Source organism: Strix aluco, chromosome 1 (genome assembly GCF_031877795.1).
Source record: "Strix aluco isolate bStrAlu1 chromosome 1, bStrAlu1.hap1, whole genome shotgun sequence".
Taxonomy (NCBI): Eukaryota; Metazoa; Chordata; class Aves; order Strigiformes; family Strigidae; genus Strix; species Strix aluco.
In genome coordinates, this window is record NC_133931.1 from 106,191,821 (window position 1) to 106,209,816 (window position 17,996).

General features: G+C 37.4%; 1 protein-coding gene and 1 long non-coding RNA gene across 5 annotated transcripts in view; one reads left to right on the top strand and one right to left on the bottom strand.

Moving 5' to 3' along the window:
- Window positions 1–17,996, top strand: part of ADCY1 (adenylate cyclase 1) — a 187,963-nt gene that overhangs the window by 141,642 nt on the left and 28,325 nt on the right. For all 3 annotated transcript variants that reach the window (XR_012623927.1, XM_074830272.1, XM_074830264.1), the window contains exons 12-17: window positions 2,870–2,959; window positions 5,832–6,088; window positions 6,722–6,848; window positions 15,555–15,671; window positions 16,820–16,966; window positions 17,352–17,450. Coding sequence is in view for 2 of the 3 variants with exons in the window: in XM_074830272.1 (XP_074686373.1) it covers window positions 2,870–2,959; window positions 5,832–6,088; window positions 6,722–6,848; window positions 15,555–15,671; window positions 16,820–16,966; window positions 17,352–17,450 (837 nt within the window). In the remaining variant the exon portion in view is untranslated. The remainder of the gene's footprint in view (window positions 1–2,869; window positions 2,960–5,831; window positions 6,089–6,721; window positions 6,849–15,554; window positions 15,672–16,819; window positions 16,967–17,351; window positions 17,451–17,996) is intronic.
- Window positions 1–17,996, bottom strand: part of LOC141925766 (uncharacterized) — a 35,775-nt gene that overhangs the window by 1,891 nt on the left and 15,888 nt on the right. The window contains exons 2-3 of one of the 2 annotated variants that reach the window (XR_012623930.1): window positions 13,035–13,161; window positions 10,070–10,266 (exon numbers count right to left, since the gene is read on the bottom strand). This is a non-coding gene — a long non-coding RNA (uncharacterized LOC141925766). Of the gene's footprint in view, window positions 1–10,069; window positions 10,267–11,284; window positions 12,136–13,034; window positions 13,162–17,996 lie in introns of those variants that run through there. The other variant, XR_012623929.1, reaches the window with a different exon arrangement.

The window sequence follows — 17,996 nt, forward strand, 5'->3', positions numbered from 1 at the left end:
CTGAGAAAATTCAATACCTTACAGGATCAAATTCAGAATTAGAAAAATGAAGAAATATAAAAATTCAGAATATCGCAGTTTTAAATTTTGTGGTGAAAATTTCTCTTATATAATAAATAAAAGATAATGAATATACTATGTATAATGAATATAGAATTGTAAACTGGTCATTTCCCTATTTTAATCCGGCTTCTGGCACTTTATTAGCTATTTTACACTGGACAATTAACTCAACTTCTCCATACTTTAACATCAAATGCCTCACTCATAAAACCACTGTAATAATGTTTTACTGTACCAGTTACCCAGCATTTTGGGGATCTGACAGTACTTATTTAGTCAATAAAAATTCCACAAATAAAAGAAAACAAAGAAAATTATGCCCAAAATGCTATGCTATCATAAAAGAGCAGATGCAATCTTAGAACGACCAAAAGTCAGAAGTATAAATCTTGTGTCAGTCAGAGTTTTAATTCAGACATGTCTCATACCTTACCTTTTAAAGGTTTATTTTCCTTTCTAACCCAATAGCCTAGCATGTCAACATTTAGAACATATAGATACCACACACAAAAAAAGTCTGTGCAATATGTCAAGACACATTGTCTTTGAATCTGCATTTTGCTTTGTCACTATTAACCATGCAGCATTATCTTCGAACTATGGCAATTCTCTCTTTAACAAGCAGTAGATAATTTATTTGATTGCAAACTGAATTAATGAAATATATATATTTCCTTCAAACAAAATTATTATTTTGTCTTTTATTTATATGGATAAAAACAGACATGTTCCACCTCATGTGTGCATAGGATTTTGGTCTAGTTGGGTGAACAACTTGGTAGGTAAAAAAACGTCTGGATGTTTACATTCAGAGTGTAGCAGTTAATGGTCGTACTCTACCTGGAAGCCAGTAATAAGTGGGGTACCACAGGAGTTTATCCTGGGACCTGTCCTGTTAAACATTTTTATCAACGACCTGGAGAAGGACATGGTGTATACTCATGTCAAGTTTTCAGGTCACTCCAATTTCGGGGGACCAGCCAACACACTGGCAGGATGACCATTGAGGGGGACATAGATAGGTTGGCAGAATGGGCCAACAGGAGTCTTATGAAATACAGCATGGATAAATGCAAAGTCCAGGCTCTGAGAAGGAAGAAGCCCTTGCAGTGACACAGGCTGGGGACTGACCAGCTCTGCAAAAATGGCCCTGGGGATCAAGGCAAACAGTATTTTGGGGCCCCTTGAGGTCCCTTCCAACCTGAACTGTATGACAGTGATGAATAAATGCAGAAATAGACTATCTCTTTTATCATAGTGTAATTTTGGACACTACTATATCCCCTCCCTTGAGACACAGCTTTTCAGTGTGAGATTCTTACAATTTGAGGTTTTTGTTCTACAATATGCTTACTGTTTTATTAAAGGTGATATACCTCGGGTATCCCAATATATTTTACTGATGCTGACTAATAGTTAAGATGGTTTCTGGTGTAGCAAATTAATTCAGGTCCATAATATGCTTATATAAATCTACTATTGAAATTACATTGGTTGTTCCCCATCTACATTTATATGGACTTAATCTGTACTGAAGCCAGAATGTATTTGCAGATCACCCAGGTGGGGTGTTTTTTCTGTAATTGCTGTATCCTTATGTTTCACAGCCCAGATTAAATTTATCCACCTATAACTATCTCAAACTTTTAATTCGTGGTCACACATATGGGGGAAATATCTCTGCATATATGAAAGGAAGGGGAAGAGTTTCAATACATGATTTCTGTTGTTCCAAGGCCACAGAAACCCCTCTCTATGGGTACTTTGCTGCATGCTGGATGCTATGCTTTTGATGTTGCTGACACCCATGAAGTGAACAGTTTTCTTCAGGACTAGTGACTTTCATTCAAAAATTAGCTGTTTGCTTGCTCCATTCGACCTTAAGTCAAATCCAGCCTTGATAAGACTGAGCTCCCTCCTTTTAAGGGACACAGGATTGTTCCCACTTTAAATCTAGTTGTTTTCTAGAATTGATTCTTGCCCCTTGAAGTCACTGGAAGAAGTTCTGTACGTATCATGGATCCAGTAGATAATAGATGCCTCAAACATTCTTAATGCAAGGGGAAAAGAAGGAAAGCAGCTTTCCCTGAAACCAAAGTAGATCAGTATGACTGGAACAAGCATAAGTACTAGAGCCTGACAAACTTATCCTTCCTCTCTCACCTTCTGTCACTGGCTTCATATATGCTCACAGCAGCAAGCACTTCACACTTCACAGTGATGAAATCAGACTAAAAATGGAGATGAGCAAAAGATTCACAAGACTCCATTACACCAGACATTTTTGTTCTCTACTGCTCTTTCTGCTCTGACAAATTCAATATTTTTAATGAGTCCTGATAATTAAAACTACCCTGGCATTTAACATGACTATGATAGCAGAAGACACAAATACCACTCCAAAATTCTATTCTACCACTGTATGTTCTACTGGATCATTATTTGTAGCTGATAATTTGCAAGGCAAAAGATGCTTTGGGTATTTTCCCCACGAGAACAAAATCAAATGCCATCCTAATTTATTATTTGCATTGTAAGCAGATATCCTACTAACCTTTCAAAGAGTTTTAGTTACAGTGAAAAATATAGTAATAATAATTTCACATTTATTACCCCCCAAAATGCAATTACCATTAAAACACATGAACACAATAATAACTTCATGCTTGTTTCATAATTTGCAGTGCAGACAAAATTTCTGTATCCCTCATTCACTTCTTTTTGTAGACTGCTAAAAAATAACAAACCCACTTTAAAAGAAATTTTTAAATCTTTATCTCTAAATCTTTTTTTTTTTCTTCTTTAGTGTTTTCCAGGGTGCCTGACAATACAAATCCGTACCATTTTGTGTATTTTTATTGTGATCTTAATATACTCTGTGGCTCAAGGATGTGTGGTGAGTATTTAAATAAAGCATCGCTTAATTTAGCATTCTGTTTAGAGAACAGCCTGGTATGGATCTGTTAAACACATACTATATTCTCGTCTGGTGAATTCCTACTGTTTTTATTATTCATACTTGCAGAGCATATTTCTTCAAAATTAAAGCCCTTTGCTATAATTTGAACTTTCACTGCCCTGAGTGAGGGTGTTGAATTAGGAATGGCAAACCTATTAGGAAATTACACAGATAATACCCAGGCAACACCTACAGAAACTTCTATATCAAATCTTAGTATCACATAACCTACTGATGTCATGTACTTTATGGGAAAACTATTTTTAGATGTTCAACTTGCTTACTAGTTCAATGGCTAATATTTTGTGACAGAAGAGACAAGGTGTCAAACAATATTACTGATTTCTATGTGGCAATTTACAGAACATATGTCTGTGTAATAACAGGGGGATATTTTTAGTCCAGACAGATCAGAAAAGGTAAGGAGATCTTAAAATATGGACTGTATTGCATAACAATAAGAGGTGCTTACACTGTGCTACTTACATGATCCCTTCACATCTAATGTCTAGGAAGCTTCTCTTGTATGAAGGGAACTTGCTCAATACTTCTGATAATTGAGCTTCTTTCACTGTAGATTAGCAGCTTGTTCTATGTGGTAGACTTGAATGTCAAATGGGATTTAAACTTCCACCTAAGTATTTGGCATTTAGTTGCCTTGTCAAATTCCTAGCACTCAATTTCAGCATTTTGGCTGTTAATGCTAATGAATTAAACATGTTAGGGTACCCAGAGGAAAGAATACACACAAAAATAGCATGCTAAACACAATTGGAAATGCTGAGGCGGTAGATGTCTCAAATCATGCCTCGGCAGGATTTAGGCATATGTTCTGACCAATAGGAGCAATTCACAATGCTAACTGAGGTGCCAAGCCCCTTATTTTGTATTTTGTGTATTCACTCATACCTGGACCTGCCCTGAGAACATCTACCAAGCTGATTCCCATGAACTGAATGGGCAGAGGATCCCTTGTCTGCAAATTCCAAAGTCCTGAGAGGTACCAAGAGTTACTGATGTTCAGACATTTCTGGGAATAATTGAATATCAGCTGTGTGAGTAACACACAGCCCTAATAGCACATAGACATATATGTGGTTCCTTATGCGCATATAAGCCCAAAATGCATAGAGATGTGCAGTACCTCCAGGCTAGCTAGCATCTCAGCAAGTTCTGTATATCTGACTTGGGGATTGAGATGAATATTATGACAGCTGGAACCTTTGTGGATCAGCCCCCATAGATTTGACACTTACTTTGACCAAATGAAAAAAGCCACCATTGTTGCCACTTAAAGATGCTGAAAATGAGAAACAGACATCACAAGGCCTAAGGCAACGTTGAACATCGGTGGAAGAAGACAGATTAGAATTCAGGAGTTCTGGCCTCCAACAAGGCAGTGATCATTCAGTTACAACTTCTAATAGGTCACTAATATCACTTTATCCTTTACTGAAGCAAACATAGCCTGTAAGCATTTAAATGCTTGGGAGAAATGTTTAGTCAGTAGAAATTATTAGTTCCTGCAAAGTGTGCCTTTAGAATTCTCAGCTAGCAGAGGAGCTAGGTGTTAAGGTTTCACTCTTAGTTGTAGAGCAGATGGTGTTTTCCTGGATGGATTGCACATCATTTATGAAGCCCCCATGCACGTCTGCGTTTTCAGATGAGTTTAGTATGAACAGCATTTTTAAGGATATTGAACAAAATCACATTAAACGGATTTTTCACTTCACTCTTTCTCATCTCATTTCATAATATTAGCCATTGTGAGTTTAACTCACATTTTATCTGTTATGTCTCATCTTTTTAAATGACCCCCTGTAAAATATATTGCTTAATCACCTTTCAGGTTGTCAGTTATTTTACAGCATGCTATAAAATTTCATTATCAGTGGTTAGGATGAAATAAAAAGGTCTAATAACACACTTCAAAAGAGAAGCTTAAGTACAGGGCAGGGCTTATGCGGCAGTGCCTGTTAAAATCAATTTCACACTACCATCCCACTCACCCCACTTACACTAACTCTTATCCTCTCCCTTCACAAGGGGTGAAGGTTGGAGTGCAATTAAAATTGGAGCTCTAGGGACTTAAACTATTTGCCAGAAATTCCTCCTTTCCTTGGGTAACAGCCTTGAGATGTATACATGACATTGCCTTTGGAAGAAACAGGTTAAATTTCCTCAAATTTCCCATAAGAAATGCACTAAAACATTTTTTTATTTCCCGGTCTAGAGAGGAAATGGATGACTGAAATTGCAGGAATAATTAAGGATGAGGCCTTATATGTGAATCATATGTGGTAGCAGAAGTATCTCTAAGGTGGAGAAAAGATATTATTCATGTTTAGTTTTTCAATCAAAGATAAAAATATTTTTTTATTTTATATTTGATTAATTGAATTTGATACAATTTATGTAGTCAATAAAACATTTATTTCCATGCTTTGTGCAAGAATCTTTCTCACCTGCATGGCCACATAAAAGTTTACTGAAGTTCCTTAATTTTGCAGGAGTATGTTCGCTTGAGAATCTCTTGGTTTTGAGCACTGAGAGGGAAACTATTCAACTAAGCCCAGACTTTGTTTGGCCTTACTGGCATCTAATGAAGAAAGTGTGTCTCCCACCTAAAACTGAGTAAAGCATTACAGGAAAAGGAGACAGATTTTATTAGGGCAGTGAACTGGATGGGAACTCCATGGCCACATTTTCCCAATTAGAAATGAACTACAATCAGCCCCCACAGCAGCTGCATTTTATGTTTATTTCATGTTTAATTTTCTCCCCTTCTCACCTCTCCTGTCTTTTCTAGGTTGGCTGTATGCCTTGGGTTTGGAATACCAATTCCAGCAGTTCAATAGTTATAATTTCTCCTGGTGGAACAAATAAAACCATGAATGAACTTCCATGTGACACAGCCCACTATGCTTTCCTTTCCTGTGTAGTGGGAACTCTCACCTTGGCAATATTTCTACGTGTATCTTCCTTGCCAAAAATGATTCTCCTGCTTTTTGTTACAATTTTGTACATAGTTATTCTGGAACTCAGTGGTTACAGAAAAGCAGTGGGGTAAGTAACTTGCAAAGTTAAAGCAATGGGTTTTTCTGTATAGGTAGTCACGACATTGACTACTCATCTGTGAATTGTCCTCTAGCATTCAGTGCTGCTTAGGGCTGTATACTCAGTAGACCATAGGAAATACTTAAGCCATCCTCGCCCCAGCAATTGTAGAGTCTAGTAATATCCATCAACAGGAGATCAGCTTTTGGGAACTAACTACTGTTGCCCCATTATTCTGTAGTTTTGTGCTAACATACCTCAGCTGAACACACTACAGTCTAATTATAACAAGAAATAGAAAAACACAATTAAAAACTTCCCTTCCAATTTCAGTAGCCCTCAACGAATTCCATTTCATTTAAGCTTTTGAGCTTTTGAATGTTTTTATATTTGCTAATTAAAGGCATGCACATACATTACAATAATGTATAGCATTATAAAATCCTCAAGAAGTTGAATGTTGTGTGATGCAGTGATCAGATTTACTGTCACCCATCTCCCTGCCCATATGAGCCTCTTCAGAAAAGGCTAGTGATTAGGTCGTATCCACATGTTCTAAACTAAAGATATTATATTAAAAATATGCAGTGTTGAGTATTAGAAAACCTGGAATAACCCATTTACTTTCCTTTTATTTTTAAGGGGTGGCTCCTTTTATATGCGTGGCTATGAACCAATACTAGCCATTTTGCTATTTTCTTGTGCTTTGGCACTGCATTCCAGACAGGTGGACTTGAAGCTGCGTCTGGACTACCTCTGGGCTGTGCAGGTAAGTCATAGGACTTTTCTTTCTAGTATCCAAGCACACAAAATGATGTCTGACTTTTTGAATTGGCTTGCAAATACTTTCAGAACAAATTATTTGGACTAAGACACTTTCAAAATTTTCCACGCCTGTTGGGTTTTACAGAGAGGAATTATTAGAGCTTTCTTTCCACAGACCTATAAAATTCATTTGCTCTGGAGAAGTTTGGTTTTTTGTTTGTGGTTGTTCCATAACACTACAACATTAATGAAGTAATGTATTTATATCTAAGGTGCATTATGAATAGAGAGAATTTCAAACATGGGAAATTGACTGTTAGCAATAGAAACTTGAGGTGAAATTAAATCCATAGGGTTTTTTCATAAACTGATAAAAGAAAATACTTATACACATATCATGTAATGAAACTGTGGAACTCTTTCCCAAAGGAAGATTGGAAATTTATTTAGATACCAAGTACCTGGATTTTTTTTGAAAATATATTTCCTAGCTATCATAATCACAGCAAAATCTATAGAAATTATACTAGCCATGAGGGGCATTAGGAAATGTCTACCTCCTGTCACGCCTCTCAGCAGTCCTATTCCCACCTCCAAAGTGTTTCACACTGACCCCTGAGGGAAGGAGAAATTTGAAGAAGGTATAAGTTTGTTTTTGTGGAATTTGGAAGTTGCCTTTACACTCTTGTAGTTCACAGAGGTCACATCCTATTCTCACCTACACCCTGTTAACTATGTTGTTAAGAGGACTGTATAAAACATCACAGTGCTTGCTTTTATGTGTAAGATCAAGACTGGAACACATGGGTTAAATACATCCCTGGCTCTACTGTGTTACCTAGAATGGAGAAATCAGGAATGTCTTAGCTCTATTATCTTCTACTCTTTTTTCTATTTTTCTACCTGACACTTAAGCTCTGTTGGGATCTTTTGTTTGTCTTGATGTCCAAGACCATGTCCACCTCCTTTATGATTTAAGTTTATCTTGTTCTACAATTTCTGTGGACTCTGTGCTGTTTAACTGAGTCAACAACGTGTGATCACTTCATTTAATTTTTGTCCTATGACCTGCAGTATTGATAGGTGGCCTGTCAGCCTCAGAAGTTTGTTTTGGACAAACTGGTAATAGTTTCCACTTGCTGTGGTGCCAAATACAGTTTTCAGGTGGGAAAAAAAAAAAAAAATTCCCTGACTTTGAAACTGAGAGCAGCACATGATTAGCTGTAGAGAGGCTATCTTTATATAGATTAGCACATGGTGGAGGTATGTGAGTGCCATATGATCCATGAATACAAGACCACCTGTATGCTATTCCTAGCCATGAAATAGATTAGAAAGCAGGAAGATACTGTTTTGTTATCCTGTGGCCTTTAAACAGGTCAAGAGTGAGTTCCAGCAGCTTAAATGCTCTTCATCATTCCCCATACTATGACTTGCACAGTGAATTGTGCATCCCTAAGGAATGTACTGCTTAAAGATTCTTGGTTTTAAGTTGGCTTTTAATTAGCAATGAATTAGTTTTAAAAATTCAAGTGCAGGAAACTAATGGGATGCTTGCCTGCTGAAAAACCAGAACTGGACAATAGCGAAGGGAGAAATATAAACTTTTTCTGTTTTCTACCAAGTTTTATAGAAATACCTAGTCATCTACCACTATTGTTAAAATCATTGTGCACTTACTCCAAAGGACAATAAGGGGAGTTGAAACATATGGATGCCTAGGTATCATTTCAAAAAGTGCTTTTCATCTGAGAAGATCAAATGCCATTTTCAGATCTTTTCAATTGCAAATCAGGTACTTGTGTAGTACCATCTTGTTTGTGAGATTTGCAGAAAGGAAAAAAAAAAATCAGTGTAGGTAGAAGATTCAGAAATTCAGGATCAACATAACCACCATTCTTTGAAATCAGTATGCTGGGTAGATGCTTGGCCTCTTTGACAATCTGGGCATATACTTTTGTTCTTCTCAATTCCACATGGAAGATCTATTGCCTGTACAATAAATAATAGTGGATAACATGTTGTAAGGAACGTTGTCCTTGTTTCCACTCCGTGTATTAGTTGTAAATGGGACTGAATACAAGGGCTAATTAATGTAACATGCAGAAGTACCATTGTGATGGATGTTACAGAAGTGCTTACAGTGCTTACCTATTCAAATGAATAAGTAAAAAAACCATTATCTTTGTACTTATTAGGCTCTTTGGCATAGTGAAAATCTGAGTATTAAAAGCTCTGGGAAGACTGTTGGTTGGAAATATCTATACGTTAAAACTGCCTTTGAATAGTTAGCAAACTCCAAGCCACTAATTGTTTAACGATCTTTGAGAGAATATAAGGGTAAAAACCACCTTTCTGATTGACAATTTTGTCTAGCTGCTGGACTGCAGGAGCCCTGCATTCTTGGTCATGTTTCTCTACAGCTTACAATGGAACCTTGTTGGTTTAACTTGGTTACATTCTTGGTAGCAGAAGTTTTAGAAAGACCACTGACTTCATGCACAGGACTGTGGAGATTTTCTTCTGGTTTACAGAGTGAGTGTGCTGGTTCTTTGTGCAAACACTGAATTGAATGAATCACTGCTAGATCTGGAGACTCACAGCTCCCAGTAACCAGCCGCCATGTGCCAACATGGTACAACATGTATTTTTAGGAAGCTCCTCAATTGTTGGCTTACAACTGGGAGAATTTCAGACTCAAGGACTATTTTGAAAGCTGTAAGCACTTTGTTTACATACTTTTAGTAAGGTTCATTGTGGGGCTAATCCTGTAAAAATGTTCCCAGATGAATAAACCCAGTTGTGGCATAAGCTGCAATAAAAAGGATTTCATAGATATTTTCGTTTAATTCATCATGAACAACAGTCTAGTACTAACTAAATGATATTTTAAACACTGAAAGTATCTTGCAGTTAATACCATTATTATGAGGAATATATAGATCGATGCTCAGTGGTCTATGCTAAGGTCTGAGGAAAACCCATCTCCACAGAGTTTGTCTGCCACATCGGGAAAAAAATGTGTTTTGAGGAAAAGCAGTTTTCAAAGAAGAAAAACTGATTTAGAAAAATGATACAGTTCCAAGAAAAGTTAATCTAATTTCCATGCATCTAGGTTACATAACCAGAACAGAGATAATACAGTATGATTTATGTATGTCATGTGGAAAAAATACATTTTTCTGATTGATGATAAGTTGTTAAAACATTTATATTTGTACTTACTGTTCACACGTCAATGGTGTTATAGCTTCTTGTTGATTTTGTTAGGTTTTTTTCTGTGCCAAATTTAACCTTTCTGAATATCACAGTATTTCCAGAAAATATCTGTTGGTTGTTGGTTCTTTTTAACAGGCAGTGGGAGAAGAATTTCATTTTCCACATAACATTGTTGAGTAATTCTGTGTGTCTCATGACAATAACTGTGAATAGCAAATGTAGGCACATTTTACTTCCTTGTGACTGATAATCCCTTCTTCTTATGCAAATTCCTCAACAAAACTGGGGGGGGGGGGAAGATTGGACAAATAAATACAAGCAATAAATCTATGGAGAAGCTAAAACTGCCCCAAAAATGGAGTTGCTCATTCACCCAGGATTTGTCAGGGGAGGAAAATAAGGATAATACAATGATATGACTGATTGTTGCATTCTTTAGGGAATACTAGAATATTATTCAGCTGTCTGTTCTAATCCGTGACACTTGTAAGAAATACGATCAGACTTGCCAGGTGTGCTTGCACTTCCTCCTAAAAATCTGGCCCTACAGAAGCAGTGTGATAGGTCTCTTCCCTGTGGTTTTAGTGCCACCTTCAGGTACAAAGATGATGTTTCTGCGGCACCGGTGCCCAGCATCTTGAAGCAGTGGATTTTCATGGGGTAACTCTTCAGTCAGTGACATTGCTACAGCATTTTTAGGCTTATTAAACAGTCACCTGATATCTCAGGGGATACAACAGCTCAGACCACATCCTGATCAAAGGATGTAACCAGTTACCAGCGTTGTAAAACTGCGAGATGCTGTGTAACTTTGTAAAATGCAATAGGTGTTAATTATGTTGATGTCAGAAGCCATAGTACCAAATAATATTTTAAATTTTGTGACCAGGTTGGAAGCAAACCCAAAGTCTGCTTTTAAATACTGCAGCTCTGCAAATACAGTTAAGTTCTGCAAAATGACCTAGCTACCACGAATACCAAACAGGTATAAGCAAAAGGCAGAATGTGAAAAATTATGTTGCTCATGCATTTTCTTTCATATGTATTTTCTTTCTTGTTTATTTTCACAAATAATCTGCCTTGTTTTTTGAGCTAGCAGCTATTGCATAAATATCATGCTGGCAGATTTCCTTAATTAACCAACAGGAACAGAGGCAAATAGACGAAGGTTTGGATACTATTTAGCTGTCTGGATAATATTTCCACCAGGAATGTAAATACCTGTGATCTGTGCTATTTTAATCTTCTTTCTCCAGTCTGAAGTACTCCTTCTCACCTGTCAGTGTCTGTTTTGCCTGGGAAGGGATGATGCCTACACATCGTTTTATCTCAGCTGCTCAAAGAGTAGGTACTAGGAGTTCATGAGTGACAAGGAGGAAAGACAGTTTTCACTGCATTCCCTTGAAGGGCAGAAAGCAGGAAGCTGAAAAAAGGTCCAGAAAATATCAGTAATTGGTCTACTTCCCTCCCCATACAGCTGTGTGATGGGATAGTTTTAGAGTCCTCACTGCTGAACATGACCAAGTCTTTTTTTACCTCACCTTCACTCCTTATCTTCCCTTGCAAGAAACACAAGGAGATCTTTCATCTTTCCCCAGGCATCTCCTGAGGATTTGCATCTATGAGAGCTGTCTTAGGCAGTGCAGGGTGAGAGGATGGGTACTCTATGCAGTCTCAGCAGAGAAGGTACACCGCAGTTCATATTCCTAGCAGATCACTTTATTAAAGTCAGGATGAGAGACATTTGCTATGTCTGCATGGTGTAAGTGCAGTCCATGCAGAGACTCGGGCTAGGGTACCAGCAACAATATAGCAGTATTTACCCAGTGTGTGGTCCAAGCTGATATACCTTGCTTTTCAACACAACTGAGTAGCTCAGGAGTGCTATGCTAATTCCATGAGCATTCTGCTTCTGGATCTGGGGCTACGTCAGGAAAAGCTGCCCCACATAGGCAAGTGTCTCCCTGAACCACAGGGAGAGAGTGCACTCCTCTCTCCCTGTTGGCTAGGAAGTGCCTGACCTGAAATAGGCCAGGGCACAAAAAGCTAAGAGCACTTGACCTACATTCCCCTTGTTCTGCTGTTTACATAATTTGTCTCTATGTAAGGTTTGCTACCATTACCCACCATGGTATTATTCAAGGGCCTTCCATGACCTTAGTGACTTCCATCTCATTTCTGGCAACAGAACCTTCCCAGAGTCAAAATTGTAGTTAACAATTTTGCATCCGAAGAGGGGAAGAGACACTTGCTAGCTGTGTTGGAAATTAAGCATTCTACTGTGTTTCTTAGCAATGCTGACATCCTTAATGTCTTTCCCTGCTCTTAGAGGCTTTTGCCACCCCTTCAGTCATGACTTTGGTGGTTTGGTTTGAGCCACTAGCTCTTCATTGAAGAGCTCAGTTCTCAGCCTCTTAGTCACAGTTGTGGTCCCATCATTGTGAACATTGTCACACCCATACCTGCACACACGCAGTAGTGTCAATGGCATTTCTCTTCCAGTAGTTTCATGACTTTACTGAAGCAAGACAGAAAGGAGGAGAAAAGCCATCACATGCCTTAAAGCTCCGTGAGAATGAAACAACCTGAAAACCAATAGGCTAGAGTGTCTTCTCTCATTTATTTTATGTTGATATATTAGGATTGTTTTTTATTTCTGTGTGCCAAAGGCTGGACAGAAGTCCAGCAACATGACCATGGTCACAGGGGTCTGCTTCAGTTCTGACAGCTTTGTTCTTGAGCTGTGACTTGCTCTGAAACCTTTTTTATGAATCATACACAATGGTAGGAAACACTACATATTGCTGAAGAACCTTCTCAATCATGTCTTCCAAAATGAATGCTTTGGTCCACGACTGGGCAAGGCTAAGGAATCTGATCACACATTTCCAGATCAGAAATGAACAGCAGCTGCCAGTGATTGAGCAACATCAGTATCCATGCAATGTATCAAACTGATTACTCCACTTACCTGCCCTTGCTTGATTACCTTGACTTGTCCAGAAATCTCTACACCTTGGCCCAAAGGTGTATTGTTCTTTAGGCTGCTGTTCTGCCCCATATTGTATTGGGAGCTTAACTAAGAACCTTAAGTGTTCCTAAGAAGAAAGTAAGAAAAAAGTTCTTATTCAAAAAATAGAGGAATGGATAAGCAAGTCCCAAATGGATTTTTTATTCAGAGCATGAATTCAGTTTGCAAATCTCTTTGCTGTCATCACAGTAAAATTTCCCATATTCCAGTATGATGTAAAATGGAGTTGTAAGCTTGGTTTGAATCTTAAGCTGGAAAAAGCTTTTTATTTTTACTATTAAAACATTTAAATTCCAAAAGTCAGACTAAATGCAAAAGGCCATTATACATGTTTATAGACAACAATAAGACAGAGTTATACCATCAAAATAGGGGAAAGATATTTTAAGAAAATGTGGTGGTTTAGTCCCTGCCGGGGTCTGAGACCAAGCGGCTGCTGCCCCTCCCCCACAAAGGGAGCGAAATACAAAGCCCTGGGCTGAGATAAGGAGAGGTTTAATACAACAGTGCAACAGCAACACAACAAACAACAACAATAACAATAACAATAAGAATAACAGTAATAACAATGAACAGAGCAAAATATCTACCAATACAGCAGTGAGAACACAGCAAATCCCACAGTACACGCGGTAACCAACTGTCCCGCTTTGGCATCAGGATGTGACGTCCACATGGTATCTGAATAACCCGGCTAGAGCTCCCCCCCACTGCTGGGGAAACTTAACCCTATCCTGGCTAAACAGGACAGAAAACATCATATGAAATTTAAACAGCAAAAATGTGTCAGGAAGACAGCTCACAAACAGGAAACAGATACTTGCTTAGAACAAAAATTTTAGGTATATTTCTTGCAGAGTTTAACTGCTATTTAATGTTTACTGATAATTCACCTCTGGAATAAATTCTGATTCTTATTACACAAATTAGAGGAGAAGCTGAGAATTTATTTCAAAAGGGAATGACTCCTGAAGAAGTTATGTTTATAAAACCAGTTCTCTTTCAGCATTCTTTCTACTTGTAAAGAAATTGAAGAATACTTAAGTAAACTGCAAGGAGAAGTGGACTGTGTGATTGGAATAAAAAGTTTGTTTCCTAACTTTTGACATGGAAAGCAAAAATTAGCTTCCTGAAAAAAAAAAAAAAAAAATCACATGAAAAGAGTATTGTAAGACTATACAAAGGCAAGAGGCAACTGGTGTTCTCCTACTTAGACAGGAATGGATAGTGAGAAAAGTATGTGGACTTTGTAATAGATCAGGACAGCAAATTCAAGATACAAAAAGGACACCAGCAAAGATTAGAGCAGGTTCTTTAGTGGTTTATGTGATTGTAGTTTCTCAACAATGCCTGAGAATTCACCTTCCAGTCTTCTGCTGACTGTAACTAGATAAACAAAATCATACTGGAACCTTGGCAGAAGATTTGTGTTACTGGTCTGTGAGTGTGATCAATGAGTAAAGAATAAGCTGTGATTTCTATGAGATTAATTATATGGTGGTGATCAATTATTTTCTAATTGAAATGAGAATATGGGGCCAAAAGTCACTCTAACAACAAGGAGCAAATTCCAGAGAAGTAATTTTGCTGAAGAGTCTACTAAGGACTAGACTGGAATTTGCAAACCTAGGAGTCCCAAATGAGCTCCCTAGATATTCAGTATTTTTTCAATAAGAGGTCTGATTTTTCGAATTGTTTCCTAATGCACGACTCCCACCAATTCCTGTGAGTCAAGACACTTGTAATAAGATACCACTGTCTTGGGTTAAGGACCTCAGCTTGTTAACTCCTAGGCACTCTTTCTGAATGCTGTCATTCACATGAATGGTAGAATTTCTGTTGCTATTGTGAACAGAAATTTCTGTGCACAGGAACTGTATATGTGTTCATGACAAATGCCAGAGTAATTAAAAACACCTCTAGAAATGCAAATGATTTTTATATTAAAATACTTTTTTAAAATTGCATATCATTCTTAAGGATGTTCAATTTTAAAACCTTTTCCTCTGCTGAAGTTACTGTCTTACCAGGTCTGTTTCCATTTTATTGCAAAATGACGTAGCTTTGCTTTAAACACTAGTGATTCTCCAGTCTTCTCTTTTTTGAAACACTGCTGTCACTGCTGTCACTTCCTATCTGGGAAGTAACTGCTCTCCAAGGACAACGTGATCTAAGAGCGTTTATTCTAACTTTTTAATCTGTAAAAATATCAAGGGCCTATTTAAAAGAACAGGGAACTACAGAAGACATCAATACACAGAGCACAGAGACTTTAGCTTGAATTACTAAGGACTTAAAGGGATTTTGCCCCATTGTAGAAGCATGGTATAGGAGAACGGTTCCCACTCTACTTTGCAGGCATTATTTTGCTCAGTTTAATTTCAAAGGATGAAGTTATTTCATGGCTTCAGCTAATTTTTTGGGTTTTGTAAAGTTTTTTCTTTTCCTCTATCCCCACAGGCAGAAGAAGAGAGAGATGATATGGAGAGAGTCAAGCTGGATAATAAAAGAATTCTCTTCAACTTGTTGCCAGCACATGTTGCACAGCACTTTCTCATGTCTAATCCAAGAAATATGGTAAACCAAGATAAAATTTGAATATATGGTGATGTTCTATGGGTGTGACCTTGTGTAGCTTGGGTCACCTTCCTACTGTATGTTTTCAAGAAAGGCTTGGACTTACAAAATTTCATTCATGTTAAAAGGAATAGTTTTGTAAAAACTTGTGTTCAAGAATTAGCTTGGGATTATTTAGTTCACCGTAGTGTCCTCCTTTTCTGAAGAATTTTAATAAAAAGCAGGATAAGGGAATTTTGTATCATTCAACATTAATGAAGTGTCTGCATGCAAGTAACCAACTTTTTTTCAATCAATTTAGAACACTAGAACTTATCACAGTATTTCATAAACTCAGTTTGGTTCTGAATGGTGAAGTTTATGAACTACCAGACACTTCCATATGAACCACTCTAGTTCTGGAAATACACTGTCATTACCAAACCCATCCATTTAAAGTTAAAACCAGAGAATTATACACATCCAAGGAAGACACTAGCTTTTAACATCAAAGGCTGCAGTGATTAAATAAATTGGTTCAGGAAGCCATTACCAAAGTCCTTCCAGTGCAGCTGCAATACCTGCAGCACTGGAGTAGCCATAAAGGCTATGATACTGCTCTGGAGAGTTTGGATCAATGTATTTGAACCACAGAAGAGTGGTTTTACTTTCCATGAGCCCTCCAAATTCTTAAGCAGAAACCTTACTGTACAGAACAGCATTATATTGTTAATGTTGAATACAGGACTCTGCAACTCAGGGAAAGACGTGAAGGAGCGAGGCTGGTTTTGTGCTGCAGGGTAAATTTGTTCCATCTTGTATATTAGTTATAAAACAAAATTGAGAAAATGCAATTATATTTCTCATACAATAAAAGTCCTACAACTGTTAAGACTTTCTACAAAAGTTTTACTCACTGTTTCCATGTCTAAACAGAGAACAAGACTAAGTTGTTTTAAATGGGTTTAATAGCTTAGGTGTTCATTTTCTTTTGTGTTTTTGAGTGGAGAGATCTTTCAACACTTTTTTAATAAGGCTGGCTTTCTCTCTACCAGAAATTATGGCTTTTGTCCTAGCTATTGGTTAGTAGTAGAATAGATAACATAATTATGATGCCTGGTTCAGATTAATCTTTTAAAATAAAATTTGTATCTGCTCATGAACTACAGGATCTTTATTACCAGTCATATTCACAAGTGGGAGTGATGTTTGCTTCCATCCCAAATTTCAATGATTTCTACATCGAATTGGATGGCAATAATATGGGAGTGGAATGTTTACGCCTGTTAAATGAAATTATTGCTGATTTTGATGAGGTAAGGTCTAAACGCTTTGTATTTTGACCATATCAGTTCTACCAAATTATTATCATCAGAGATTTTCTGTAGCAACTCAGCATATCTTGAACTGCCTAATAAAACAGTAATGTAAACTTCCTATTTAATTGTAGTTAGTAATTGTAGCTTCTCCAAAGTGCCCGGTTTGTACTTTTAGGCACATGAGTCTGACCTCAAATTCCTCTAGTATAGGAAGAGTATTAAAATGCGAGTTAATGGTAGTTTTTTCAATGACCTCAAAGTGGGCAAGCATCAATTTACCAAAAATAAGATGGTTTAATCAACTTGCACATATTATGTGATAGCTATGGTTGCTTCTCTAAAAAATTATGTAATATTTAACAGTTTTATGTTTTAAACAAAGCTTATGGACAAAGAATATTATAAGGACATAGAAAAGATCAAGACAATTGGGAGTACATATATGGCAGCTGTGGGACTCGTACCTACTTCAGGAACTAAGGTAAGAAGATTTTGCATAGCAGTAATTTGTGGAGGAACCATTCTCCCTCAATTTCCAGAGGAACACCAGAAACACAACTAACTCTGTGTGATTACAGATAACTTGTATTACTTCTTTACAACAATTTAAATCTGAAATTCAAAGAACGACTGTAGCCTGAAAAGAAAAATTGCTATCCTAGCAGTTACTCATGTGGCTTCATTTGGGATTTCATTGTCTGCTGCTCTGGATTCTCTGCAAATTGGCATATAAAGCTCCTAAGTCAGAGTGGTAGTGTTTTAAACTGGCTGTTTTAGGATGATCTTGTAAGATGAACGAGGGTTCATCATGAAGATGAGAAGGGGAGACTCTAGGTGTAATGAATTGCTGCAAAACTAACACAAGAATATTAAAATGTGATTTTTTTTTTTTTATATTGAATTCTGGGTGCAACCTACAATCAAAACAAACAGCCTCTCCCAGCCCCTAGCATGGACAGGAACTTAGTGCTAGCTACATTGCTGCACTTTACCCTGGTCCCTCCAAATCAGCTCTTCTTTGTCTTTA